General features: G+C 35.3%; 1 protein-coding gene across 1 annotated transcript in view; it reads left to right on the forward strand.

The window, feature by feature from the left end:
* The window catches only part of LOC150092578 (glutamate receptor ionotropic, NMDA 3A-like), a 161,695-nt gene extending 158,674 nt beyond the window's left edge, over nt 1-3,021 (forward strand). The window contains exon 9 of the mRNA XM_090414239.1: nt 2,328-3,021. Within this exon, the coding sequence (XP_090270365.1) occupies nt 2,328-3,021 (694 nt within the window). The remainder of the gene's footprint in view (nt 1-2,327) is intronic.
* Nucleotides 3,022-14,891: the final 11,870 nt, after the last annotated feature.

Raw genomic sequence — 14,891 nt, forward strand, 5'->3', positions numbered from 1 at the left:
TTTTTGCTTATCAGTTACGGCTTCGTCATAAATGTCAAGAACTACTCAAAACGAGCTAAAAATTCAAAGTATGAAAATTTTAGATATCCAGATTGCTGCTATAAAATGTGTTCATTCAGTAATTACATATATACAAAAAAACAATGTAGGATTGAATCGTGTTCTGTATGCATTCCTTGAATAATCCAAGTGGAAGTTTATGAAAAAAATGAACTTAACTCCTGTTTTTCTTTGAATACAACTGACGCAGTTAGAGATGGCAATACAACTTAAGAAGTTTCTCTTTTTAACTTACAAAGCCTTGCAAGTAAATGGTTTGTTCGTTTTAAATTCGTTTTCCTTTTATACTGGATTTGTTTTCAGTTGCTCGCAAGTTCCAAATACGTACTGTGAATATGGGATGTACTATCCGGCTGTTTACTTCTGGCTATGAATGCCCGAGTTTTTCATCTTCCTTACTGAAAAACCTTCTCTTCCATATTTGGAAATAATAAACGCAACTAAATTGCCCTAAAATAACAACTGAAATGGAGTCTACATCATTACAAAATCCCAACAGACAGTAAAAACATTGTTCGTTTTCTTATTGCTTTAAGTTCGGTGATTCAGCTAAACTGCACTTACAGTAATACACTCTCAAACTTATTTCAGAAATTCCATTACACAGTTCGTCATTAACGTAATGTTTTCTAAAAACAGAAAAAGATTTCTGTGAGATGCTTTAAATACGCGAAACAAAGTCGCAACAAACTATACGTTATCATAGTCCAAGAAAAGGAAGCAAGTTCACACCGAAACTTGTTTACCCAATTGCAATATCAGCAAACAGAATATCTTCCAGAATATTGGTAACCGTCAGTAGCACTTCTCGAAACTACCTAGTAGCCTTAGAGATTTCGGTGCAACAATCGATTTTCAACAGTTCACCTCTCGAATCCTGTATTTAATAAACAATGGCCACAACACACACACAGTCACTGCTGAGGGATGTTTTATCTCTTCCGTTACAGCATCCAGATGCATACCAAGAAATGACCTCGTAGAATTATCGGTCGTTCAGCGTACAACTGGGACTTTCACATAAAAGTAGACCAAATGCGTAAAATTCAATTACTTCTTGAAGCTTTCATGCCGTTGGGTGAATAATAACACACTTATATTTGAAAATCTACCGTGGTTGGATGCATATTGCGCGCGTATTTTAAACAAGTTATTTACATCTATTTTAGCACAGCAAGCTCATGCATTAACAAACAGATTTCGCTGAACCATTCTCCAGTTATTGTATTCATTCTTGCAAAACTTGTTTTGAGTTCCCATCTGAATCTGGATATCAATAAAGCCTTGAGGTATTTTTCCACAGATAAAGTTGAAATAGTTCATAATTATGATAAACTAACTTAAAATTTTGTTATCTGTAGTCCTTCACAGAGCTTTAACATCTACGGCAAGCCATGCTTCTTGGATAATGAAAAGTATACCAGATAAGATTTATATTTATTTATAAGCAGGTCCGTTAATTTGTGAGTTTTGCTACACAATTTGACTGATGAAAAACCGTTCAAACTATATGGAGGTTGGTTATCTTCAGTGTGAAAGCCCTTATGGAGGCTTTTCATGTCGTAAGCGGAATATAAAGCCAGGTCTTTCCAAGCAAACGGCATAGTCAATACTGGTTGAGTTCATCATTCCCAATTTTTAAAACAAAATTCGGTGCGTTTTTAATCATTGCGTGAAAACATCCCCTCAATGATTGCTAATCAACGAACTAAATCCCTTCATTTCAAGATTAATAGTGTAGACTTCCCACATTTGCCAAGTACTGTGCAAGAGTGAAATTGCATATTACAAGTTACATTTCTGCTGAGGTGAGTGAAGATTGTAGGAAATGTTGGCATCTAAAGCAAAATTGTGTACCTTAATTTACAACAGAATTCATTGTTCCAGGTTCAGCTCCAAAGTTTAGTCTCTCGAGAGCGAAGAGATTTAGTCTCTTCGCTCTCTCTCTCTCTCTCTCTCTCTCTCTCTCTCTCTCTTGGTCTTCTGCTGGAAGACCAAGAGAGAGCGAATGAATTTTTACAGGAATGCCTCAATGACAACATTGTTCCAGGTTCAGCTCCAAAGTTTAGTCTCTCGAGATGTTTAGGGATTGTATAAAAAACAAAAACCTTCGTGTAAACAAGGTACATAAATACCATGTGTAGGAAGATTTACCACCTTTCATGGGTTGGAGTCGCACATTAACTCTTAAATTAGATATTTTTTACATTAAAAATGTAATTTTATCATAAATCCAAAGTAATTCTTTCTTTCATTATTATGTTTAGGGCTCATCAGAAGAACGAAACGCATCTACCTACCTGGGAGGAGTCTCGGTTCCAGCTAGCGGCATCGACTTCAGCTATTTCCGTGAAGGAAGCGGAAGACTCAGAACTGCTGGAAGACCAAGAGAGAGCGAATGATTTTTTACAGGAATGCCTAAATGACAGTGTGATGTCGCGAAAAGAAGATGCTTTGCTGAATGACTCCAGGGCTAAACTAATCAGTTCTTACAGATCGTATTTCGGGCCTGCTGACATTCCTGAAACTCTATCATCTTCGATATCTTCATCACTCACTGACTTAACAAATCGTCGCCGTACGTCTTGTGCTGTCAGCGTTAGCATGAACGATCTCAACTGCAAACGCTGGCAAGAAAATAACGCGCTCTACCCGACTGTACACCCTCAACTTAAATCCAGGTCATTAGACGACCTTAGTATGTCGAGGGAAGGCGGACTAGTGATCAGATACGCTCGACAGCCGCGGACGTTATACGGCGTGCATCGCTGGTCTTTAGGGCATCCTTATGAGGCCCTAGACGACCTCCGACTGTACTCCATGACTAAAGAAGAAATTATCCAAATGTGGCAGACTTCAGAAAGGGCACTCATAAATCAACTGAAAGAAACACTGCGGGAGAAAAGAATTCTAGAAGAAAAATTAGCTTTCATTCAAAGAACTCTTCTGAAACCTCCATGACGTCAAAATCAGTCTAGAATCTCAAGTCAAAATGACAGCGCCATCTGACAGTGTTAACGCGCAAAATGAGCAGCCTGTCGTATTAGCAGAGTTAGTTTGTAGAGGACTTGTCGTATTCATCGATAGATCTGTTAATATCCACATTTTAATCTCTTTTAATTCAGTAGAGTAGAGATACTATGGGAACAACCTACACAGAAAAAGCCCTTTTATGATATCATTCACGCATATATATATAAATATTATATATATATATATACATACATATATATAATTTTTCTATCTTAGAATACAGAGTACCTGAAATTCTCACTTCACCAGCGCATAGCACTACGGTAACTACGAATGTATATTATAATATATTATTACATCTGTAGGTAACTGTTCAAAGTTAGAGGAAACACAGCAAATATTGTCCCTCCTATAAGCAAGCAGCTACAGGATTGTGGTGAGTTGGCCATCGCAATATCATCCGAAATTTTTTCGTAGCAAATATGCCACATTAGAATAGCAATGATCCTTTTCAGCTGTCGAGCGATTTTGTAGCCTTAATGGTAAAGTATACAAGTAGAGTAGAGTAGGAAACGAAGCTGGGTTTTAAACATAATGGAAACGTTTTAATATTCATAGATGCGGTTTCAATGAACATTTTCTCAATACATTTTGACTCAGTAACATCATACGTTTCAGAAAAAGTAACATATTTTACAACTTTATACACGAAGCTTTTAAGATCTCTGCTGGCTCTTAAAGGAGCGGGGAACCAATGTGGAAAATTTATATTTTAAAGTATTTCTTCCTTCAATGTTTGTAAGTGATGCTGAATAGGCTTAGCTCTTCAGTTGGTTTCAGCCATGTAAAATCAAAGTTACTTCACCAGGAAAAAGAAGTTAAAAGCTTTAGGATTTTTCTTTTTCATAACTACGATATGGTGCATACCTTTTATATTCACTAGTACACGAAATGATTATATTTAGTATGACGCTTTTCGCGTCTTACGAGATTCTCCAAATAATTGGAAGAAACGAATTTGTTAAAGGCATTCAATGGCTAACGTTTTCTTGGGGAGAACATTCCGGGTAAATTTTAATACCATAACAGTATTTCAACAACTACCAGATATTTCAATAAGACATTAGTTGGAATAAAATACTTAAGAAGCATATTTCAGATGGTCCGGTGGGTGGTCAAAGGCGTTTAAGAAAGTGAACTATGTTAAACCCTTTCAAACATATGCAAATTAGAAAGATAAAAACGAAGATCATGTAACCGATGTACTAAATGTTTTTAATTGTCCATTTAAACATTAGCTGTGAAATTCGTGCTTTTTTTTTGTAGTAACAAACCCTCTTCCACTCACAACCAGTTAAAAGAAACAACAGGAAGTTAAAGGTTCAGTTCGCTGAGCTGTATGTCAAAGTACTGGCACTTAAAACTGGCAGGTTCACTTTTTTTTTTATAATGAACATAAAAGTTTGGGTATACGAGAATAAAGCACGAGACTGTATAAACAATAGTTATTTCTGAGGAACAGACAGTAACAACAGAAAAATTTTGGACTCATGTTTTTTATTCTGATATTCTTAAAATTTCCTGTCTCTATTTTTCCTTTTTCGCACATAAAGTTTTTTCTGGTAATGTTTTTTTTATAAACTTCTAGCATACTACAGTCAATTCCAATCATTTCCTCAAGTATTAAATGCTATTAACTCACTTTCTGTGCCAATACCGCCTCAAACAATTATGTTTTCTTTCACCCAATATGCTTCCATTATTTCATGTGTCCTCTCGCTTACGATGCCAAACTTAAATATTTCACTGCCATTGCTGTCATTGCATTTTGTACTCTTCTTGCATCAACCAGGTGCGACCAGTCTTAACGTCGCACCTGGTTGCACTTGGTGTGACACCAGTCTTAACGTCAATTTCGGAATTACTGCTCCTATTGACTCTTATGCAATTTCGCTGAGCTACCTTGTCTTTTGATGCTCAGTTGAATGTGCTTGATCTCTTTAAACTACCATTAGTTTTAATCCGTCCGTCCTCTATTTACCAGCTACCAAAAACATCTGTTGACTTCAAATAAATTTTATTAAATTTCAGCCTTAAACTTCAGTTCTGTTTCTCTTTCTGTGTTAGTTCTGACCACGAAAATTCTTTGCTAGGCACAAAGATTCAGTGTAATTTCCAATAACAAAATTGTGTCACTCCCAAGCACATTACGGATAACTGAACAGCTTAACATACTCGATGCACATGTATTCAAACTAGCAAAAAATAATTTTTGTTCTCATTTCATTTCAGTAATTTTAAGAAATAATATAAAACAAATAAAAGGACACTGTCCAATTAAGATAGACCATAACTAGTATTTCATAGTCAGAGTCTTGCGGATAAGATAAGTATTTTGTCTCTTAGACCAAATCTACCACTAAATACTCAATCAAATGCTTCGCCCTTCTTAGAAGTCTAAAATCGCTGCATCAGTCTTCCATTTATCCGCAAGTATTTTTCTCAGAATTCCTTCAAGACAACATACCTGACAACTTCGAGAAACTGTACTGCACATACCACATTACTTCCACAATCTATCATTTTCTCTCTTTCTGTAAGGTGCTTGGGTAAAGTACACTTAAGATATGTGTCATTTTTTTCTTTTCAAAAAATGTCTCAGCATAAAAATAACTTTCTTACCTTATAAATAAAGTCACTTTTGGGTTAAACAATCACAGCAATTCAATATTCGGAAACCAATTCCATTTTCTTAAACATAGTTTTTGAAGTAAACACCCCAATATACACATAACATACTTTGTGATTACATCTTTCGCTATATCACCCCTCCCTATACTTTAATGTCCACGTCACTGTGTCTATGTCCAGCTTATTCTAGTTTCCATAGTGGCCGGCATTATAGCCAGCCTCTACTTTAACGAGATTAGCAATACTGTCTCTTTAAGGAGTCTATTTTTCTGTCAATTGACGTTTTCCTTGGCCGATTTCTCTCATTTGTAGGAGGAAAATCCAGTCATTACAAGATTACAGTAATTTCACTTTAGATGAATAAGTCTAAACCTGCTTTTCCAGTTATTATGCTCATTTATATCGTATGGTCAGGTGGAAGAGTTATACACGTCACTTCCATTCTGATCACATTATTCGCGAGCAACGTTTTGCGATGAATCATTCCGAAAATTAGAGATGAATATCAGCACATTATGATAAAAAGAGAATATGAATGAAGAGCAATGCTCGAAAGAGAAATTAACACCTGCTATTCGCAGTAGATTAGATAGGATTCATGACAATATTCAAACTCTTCAGTAAATGAACTAATAAATGCACTTTAAAGTACAAAAACATGAAATCCATCTTCATTTGTCTAATTATCCGAATTTAGATAACACTTTTTAAGTTGGCACAAAAGGAATATTTTATTTAATAAAAATTCAAAGAACGATACCCACTTGATTGTAAGGGTGGTCTACACTGAGGTGCTAAGAAGCTGTTGTCCAGTTTTCCGAATATTAGAAAATCAGTAAAACCACTTTAAAATACTCAGGCATCATGTAGCAATACTGATTTAAGAGAAAGTAATATATTACGTACTAAGTGAAGTTTAATCTTGTCTAGATTCTCTGAGAATAACATTTTCTCCCCGTTATTCTCCTGAAAATCTTAGATTATGGATTTTATCGCGCTGTGATGTTTCCCAAAAGTTAGGATTGATGTCATGCAATAAAAATTCTCTACATTTTCTATGTACACTGAAGTGCCCTCCGTTGCATGGGGTCTCGTCCCTAATAGTCATTACAATGTTCTTTGAGCGTACCTTACATTCCTGCCATTATCACTCCTCATTCCCGAAATGAGCCGGTCTCCTACTACATCTGCCAATACGCACTTCATCTCAATTGTGATTGCATCAAATATGTAGTGGTGCCATCTATCGGTATCATATATCAAACATCATTCTTTGACTACCCTACACGTGCCATACTCGAAATAGGTTTCTGAAATAAGTGACCACACACGTGCTTTTAAACTAACACAAAAATTGTACATATATGTATAAAGAATCGACTTCTCTGGTTGACTAATGTAACTAGCCCTTATTTTTTATCCCTAGCACTTGTCACCCCTTCGATCAAAGAATTTTTTAAAATGTGTATACTGTCACATATTGCACATAGGCGCAACTGTGTAAAGCTATGTTATAAATTCTCCACTTCGATCATTTTATCAAAGTAAATGGTGAAGAGACTTGTGATCCCAAATAAACATTCATTTGAAAAATTAAAGCGTTCTTAGGGTCAGTGAGAAGAAATTTTCTTCTAAAGAGATTATTATTGATGCAGAAAGACGAAAGAGTAAAAAGTTCCAGTATTTTAAACACACTATGCATCTATAGTAGCACAGCTCTATAAATAGTTAATTAGTCGTAGGCTTGCCTCGCATATGTTGAATGTGCCCAAGTAAACAACGAGGAATCGATTGGCTATGAACTCCTCTGGTCATCCAATAAGTCTCCCACTTCATTTTTAACGTAATTGACATAGCGATACTTAATACCTCATCATCAGGATACAAGCGAACAGAATTTTCAGCATAGAAAATTATTTAGTTTGCATATTTCCAGGGTACTAATTGCTCCAATACAGAATCCTTCCTGCAGTTTGCTTTTATGCATTGCAGGGAGAGAGAGATTTTTCGATTTTGTTTAATTATTTTTAATCAACAACACAACAATCGCAAAGTCTAAAGTTTCTCTTAAGAATAAACTCAAGAAATAAATTACCATTTAATTAATATATCATGAAGAAATAAAGGAAAGATGTGAATGATTTTTTACCTGAATAGGTAAAAAGTTAAAAACAGAACACTCGAAAATAAATTGTCAATTGAAAAAAATAAAAAATTCTTGTGCATTTATTCTGTTAATTTCATATTCTTGAATCAGCTGAGATGAAGTTTGATATAAGAACCAACCAAGAAGGCAGTAAGGTCTTAGATCTAAAAAGTTTGCTAAGTATTTACACTACCTCTTTAAGAAACACGTTTTACATAGAAAAGAACAAAGACTTACTATAAGTGCAGATTACTTCTACCTACGGTATAAGTAATCTGCACTTATAGCTCATTTCTATACTTTATAACTTATACCATAGGTGGTCCGCGCCGTTAGCCAAGTGGTTTTGCGCTTCGCAACCATATGCCTGGGGAAGAAGTGTCCTAGGTTCGATTCCCGTCGACGATGTGAGAAGCTTAAGCGATAGCCAAGTTAGCCGGTCTTGGGCGTGGACAGCAGGGTTTTTCCGCCATTTTATCTGGGATTTTACATCCCGCAAGCAGGAAAACCTTGATAAAATTTGGGGAATTGATATGGTGCCGTACCTTCCCGTAAATGGACTCACGGCCGTTGTATCATCATACGAAACTACTACTATACCATAGGTATAAGTAATCCGCATTATTCGTCGATTACTTATAAGTAATATGTAATCGCCATCGGTATGTATCACGTAATACCACCTGCCGGCTTGGTTGGCTGACTGAATAACATCACAAGCTGATAAACGATCTTCATTACCAGTGTGAGATTATCAGTTGCTTACCAGAAGCCTTGTTTGTCATTTCAGGCCGATTTTGCATATTATCTAATGCTTGGCACTTCTAGAATACTAAATGAACAATAGGTTTACAAACCTTCATGAGTGGGTTCCCGTAACATTTCTGTGGTTGTATATCTAAACATATACATGTTGGGAATATTTGAGATTTTAATTTATTTACATGTTTTTAAAATAAAATTTTGGGATTTTAATTTAAGTATAATTTATTTTCAGTCATAAATGTTATAATTTTTATTGGTTTTAAATTCTTATAAGGGTTTATCAAAATTCACTTTCTTGGTGCGAAGTCAACTTTGTGCTGCAAATGGGCTACCAGTTGAATAATACGAAATCCATGCTTTTAGAGACCAAACGCTGAACTTCAAGCCACCGATAATCAAAGTAGTCGCCTCCCAGCAGTCGATGCAATTCTACTACTAAACACCTTTCAAAATTACCAGGGATTCGAACTATTTGCTGGTTGGAGAGCAGATATGCTAACTACTCAATAAGACTGCCTGGAAAAGTAACTTGCATAAATAGGGTTCAAAGTAGAATATTAATCTGTCACTTTATTCTAATTAGCTATTTAACAGGAACCAGTCTGCCAAATTCGAAACATTAAATCCGATTAAAGAAAGATCTCGAGTTCCTTAAAATTATCGAAAGCAGTTTCGATTTGTCTGAACTTGAAGATCATATTTCTCCTCTTGTGGAATGAAATATAAATGCAATCAGATCCTGATGTCCAACGGATTTCTCCCAGTTATTTGTCAACTGTTTTACCAGAAAATAAGATCTCATGCTTATAAAGTGAAGAATGTTGACTGGAATTTAGTAGTGTTTAAATAGCGAAGATTATTTTAGTTATTGATAAAGTAAATCCTCTTTGCAATTCGATAAAAAAAGCTATTACAGATTTATTATACCATCACTACAGCAGCTGCAACCTTTTGCTTTCTCGATATTTGGCTCAAGTTTTACATAGAAGATAACCCTTTACTCAGGTATCGAGTGAGTGTCCTCTTAATTGAAAATTAGGTTATGTTGGGAAGGAGGATGTCGGTAACCCTAAGAAGAAAGCAATCGAGAACACTTATATCACTGAAGGAAGTCAGGGAAGACTTACTGGATGATTCTGTAAACCTCATCGAACAAAATCAAACTCAAATTAGCATTTCTCAATTAACATACGGGCCTTTATCGCCTTGAATATTTCTAAACTGTTTATATAATTAATGAACGTTTACAGTGCCTAAATATCAAAATCCAAACAGTCATTTCCTGGAATTATCACAATAATATTTTCCTTGTAGTAATTCTCGGGATACTGTTCCTTCTGATTTACACTGGATTGGCAATGATGTGCTATGCCAAATAAATATCAAGCATAACAATATGTTTAGCGTCCAATAAACCTACTGCTGGATAATGAATTTAACAGGCGAATCATTAAATAGCAAGTACATGTGAAATCGTCTACAGGTGAATTATTTTATTTTATGATTTCCTCGAAATTACTTAAGTTACTCTAGTGGTATATAAAAACAAACAAAAAAACATACGGCATGTTGTCGTATGGACAGATTATACACATATACCCATTAGTCAGTAGAATGTGCGCTTTCATTTATATTTCTGATAAATATGCTCTAGTGACAGATTTAGTTAATTCGAACGAAAACACAAGTAACTAATATTTATATAAAGCCATCTAATTTCAGCCTGATTAGTACAGGACATCAACAGTGGCAATGTTAATTAATTACAAGGTAGAATGCGAACAATGGATTGATTTGAAAAGAGAGCCACGTGATGTTATGAGGCGTAGAGCATATGGTGTGAGCACGTCTTCTGTGACTCGTTCCAATTTAAGCTATCGGAACATAAATTGGAACGATTGTCTCTAACTATCCAAGATATGGGAGTGTTATTCCAATCACAATTAAATTTTAATACTGCACAATAAATAACTAATAATATAATGTTTCCTCAGTTATACCTTATCGTAGTTTTATGTATAACGCAGCTCTCACTGTTTCAAATCAATCACCTATTCGTGTTTTACCTTGCAATTAACTAACGTTGCCACTGATGACGGCCTGTAATATTTGGGGCTGAAATACATGGCTTTAAATATTATTTACTCATGTCCTTGTGTTTTCGCCTGAATTGAAGTAACTTCGTGAGGCAAGTAACTCTCAAAGAACAGTGGCTGATTAGAAAGCTTTAAGTACTGAGAGTGATTTTAATTTACTTAATATCAAGTCCGTACTCATAATCTCTATTCGTTTATCTTTGTATTTTAAATTACAGCGTGAAAGATTGTGATAATTCACGGAACTGTAGCTAGCTGAGGTGTAACCCTTCGTTTCTTAAAAGAATCAAATCCCAATTCACCAGCGTTTCTTACAGGTTGATATCATGTTTACCAGGTGGCAGCTAACATTATTCTATCAGGTAAATTTTCACGCTAAAAGAAGAATTATTTTTTATTGTTACTTAAATGCACTTTAACACTAGTGTACTCACGTCATTTTATACCTCCGCCAGACGATGTAGTGCAACTAATCTCTTTATCATATTATAATATCGAAAATAAATGCTTTCTATACTCTGTGATGGTGTGTTACTTATCCACATCAGCATTTACCATACTTCATGAAGGACTGAAAAATTCAATCGATATCTTCAGTTCAAGTATCGGTTGATACCTGAACTGAAGAAATAAAAACATGCAGCATACACTAACAGTGGCTGAAAACAATCCATTGAAAATTTTTAATATTCTCCATTCACGTATGCTTGAAAGAGGTTTTTTATAAACGCTACAAAAATATTTATTTAATTGAAAACTAATTAAATTTATGTATGTCGCTGCAAAGGCGTTCATTTTCATCAAGACCTTGTCAGCAGCACAGAGAGAAAATTTTGTTAATTCATTACACGTTATGAGGTTGGAATAGTTCGATAGAACACTCTTTAATTCATCGGAGAAATGAAGATAATCACAGTCCCTCAATAAAATTGAAATGAAATTTCTCAATAAAAAATTTCATCATGAAGGACTGTGATTTTGGAAATTCCAAACGAAATAAGCAGTGTGCAGAACTCTATCTCAAATGAGATTACCAGAAATGGCAAGGTACGTGAATATTCTGTTTGTAGAGGGACTTGAAAACATGATCGTTATAGTGAATATAATCCATGTTAATACTCAGAATAACCAACACTTGAGAGGCAATTCGAATCATTTTTGGTGACAAAATGTATTTCAAATGTTTGTAAATTGCTTTATTGCAAATGTATCCCCACTATCGTTTTTGCAGATGTTCAATGGCATTAGTTGTATACTTTCACGGATTATTCAAAATTCCTCGTTGCTCAGAAAATACGGACTCCAGTTCTTGAGAATTTAGAAAACTGCATCTGAATTTCATTCTTCAACCTTGTCGTTATCCTTAATCGGTTATTAAATTTTGTTACGTTATTCTTAATAATTCGGTGCTGTCCGTTGCTATTCTGGGCGTTTATGCGCAAATAAAATAATCCTAAATCACGAAACAGAATATTCACGTACCTTGCCATTTACGGCAATTTCTAGTGAAGGTTGCGATTATTTGAAATGCAGAGACCCATTTTAAAATAAGTTGACATTACAACACACCCGAGAGTACAATATTAATGCACTACACAATCTTCGGTCAATCATTGGAAATACTGGCTTCCCTGGAATATAAAAGGTACGTGACTGATCTCCCTGATGAGAGTAACAATCATTATGTTTCACTGTGTAACTCGCAAAATAATTAAGATTATAATAAGGAGGACAACGTGCCACTTATACCAATGAAATCAATGTGGCAAACAGCGTTTTGCATATCCGATGAACTAATTAGGGAGGATCATTTAGGAAATGCACCATTCATCATTCTTTCTTTCTTGTCCATCTCTTTCATAAGAATGCTAATCTTTGAGGAAGAACTTTAAGTGCGATTTAGCACAGATTAACACGATACATCCACTGAATTACACGATCATGATTTAAATTCTCCAAGCAGAATAATCAAGAAGTGTCTGCAAATTACAATCTTTTAAAACGCTTATCCGGTAGTAAGTCATTTAGCAAATGCATTCTAAAATAACCCAAGCATTATGATTTTAGGCAGGAAAGAAAGTTCAATGATGATAGTACAATTCTAAGACAATGGACCACTTTAATACCTGAATAAAGAATTTAGAAGCCTTGTGTTTCTCTTATGGTGCCTGAAAATTGTTTTCTCTACCAACGTTTGGTTTTCTGTTTTTACAACCAACTGACTGCTATTTGAATAACTTAGTGAATACCTGCCTGGCTCCCTGTGTGAATATAGATCCAGCCTATTCGATACAGTGCATTAATGTGGTTTATAATCACCCAGTAACTAAGTCGAGTAGCTCACTGACCCGATATAAGTAATACACAAGATAGAATCAGAAATTTCCTGCAATGTGTTTATGAAAATTTATATAACTACATACAGGAGGCGTTTAATTTCTTAATGATTTTTTTGTTACATGAGCTTTTCCAGGTGAAGATTGCGATTGATTTTTTTTGTTGTTGTTGTTCTTCGTTGATAAGGAAAGTTATTCAACCCTACTGAAAACCCTGCAAATTGCTCTCCGGCGCATAATCTGACATCTTCTTTGAGGTTCATCTTGTCACCTTGAAGATGATCCTCAAAGAAGACATCACCCTCTTCACAATGTCAGTTTAATGTGCATTGAGCGTTGCGTATTTCAGTGCAGTTAAATAACATGAAAACATTGCAGTCATATAACAAAAAAAGTTGATTACAGAGTTGTAAGTTGATTTTTATATTTCTGCATCTTTAGTCGACCAACACCAAATCTCTACACGCTGTTCTCTGTGTGCAAAGGCGAAACGCCAACATCTTATCACTGTGAGGTGTACTGTTACTATCATACCCCTTCAATAATAACGTTCAGTGGAGTTCTTTTGAGTGCTACTTTTCCAAAAGAAGGTTGCTATTGATGTTTTTTGTTCATTGATAAGGAATGTTACTCAACCATATTCAAAACTCTGCAAAGATATGAATTGCTTATAGGAATTTATCTCATTTGGAGGTCGGAGGGTTTTTCGCGGTAGTAGATATTACATGGGAGTGAATTCCTTAAATCATCTATGGTCGTGTGGAGGAGGTGATTAGTTTGACACCTACATAGAAGCTCTGAAAACTATTCAAGGAAATTACTAGAGCTAATAACGCTGAAGTTCTCTTGGATATTTCATTATTATATGATGCCTCCCCAAGGATTCATCGTAAGAGGGCACCACACAACCCATCCTTATACGCAACAATCATCCATATATACACTACGCTATTTACCGTCCAATATAAATACTGGAAATGAGGCGAAGTTTAACGGTAACTACCTACCAGAAAGCTGGTATCACAGAATGCCACACTTAATCATAGCTAAGTTAATCGCCATGAAACATGGAAATCATGGTGTGAGGAAACACTGTTTGAGTAAAACAAACTAACATTTGTTTTACTCAAATGTGTTGTAAATAACATAGAAAATTGTAAGTAATTGTTCTATTGACAGTCTGTAGGGCTGATAATACAGTAGTTGATATTTCACTAGAAACTATCCAGCGAATATCAACACAGCAAGACTCTTTGTCATATTGCCAGGGATTTGTCGGAATGAAAGCTGAATTCCGAATTCTACACAGTACCTTTGGGAAGAGGAGCTGTGAATTCGCTGAGGACGAGACCTGTATGTTTACAACTTCATTCAAATATCCTTCTAGCAATCTGAAGAATAAACGGACCAAAATACATCTGTGTTCGGCATTTAATGGAAATATTTGCCCAGCAATTGATTAGGGAGGGTTAATGTATGCTGCAGGTCGCGAACTATTTGGTATCTATTAAGTTTTCATAAACTAATAGTTCGTAGGTTTCTTCCTGTCTGAACTGCTACGTGGTGAATTCTGTAAAAACTTTGAATATTGCAGCAGATTTCCTTGTACTACATCATCACGATAACTGTTGTGAGGAGTGTATGATGATGCAAAAGCCAATTATTTCAATTCATATAATCCCAGAGATGTTCCATCGATTCAAATATGGCTAATAAGGCGGCCACGGTAATAATTCGAAGTTGCTCTTATTGGACAACTCTCAAACAAGATGGGCAACGTGCATTATCCTACTGAAATATTTGGACAATCTTGGAAAATAGGTA

This window comes from Typopeltis vanoorti, chromosome 25 (genome assembly GCF_054136105.1).
Source record: "Typopeltis vanoorti isolate ZY-2024b chromosome 25, IOZ_Tvanoo_1.0, whole genome shotgun sequence".
Classification (NCBI taxonomy): Eukaryota; Metazoa; Arthropoda; class Arachnida; order Uropygi; family Thelyphonidae; genus Typopeltis; species Typopeltis vanoorti.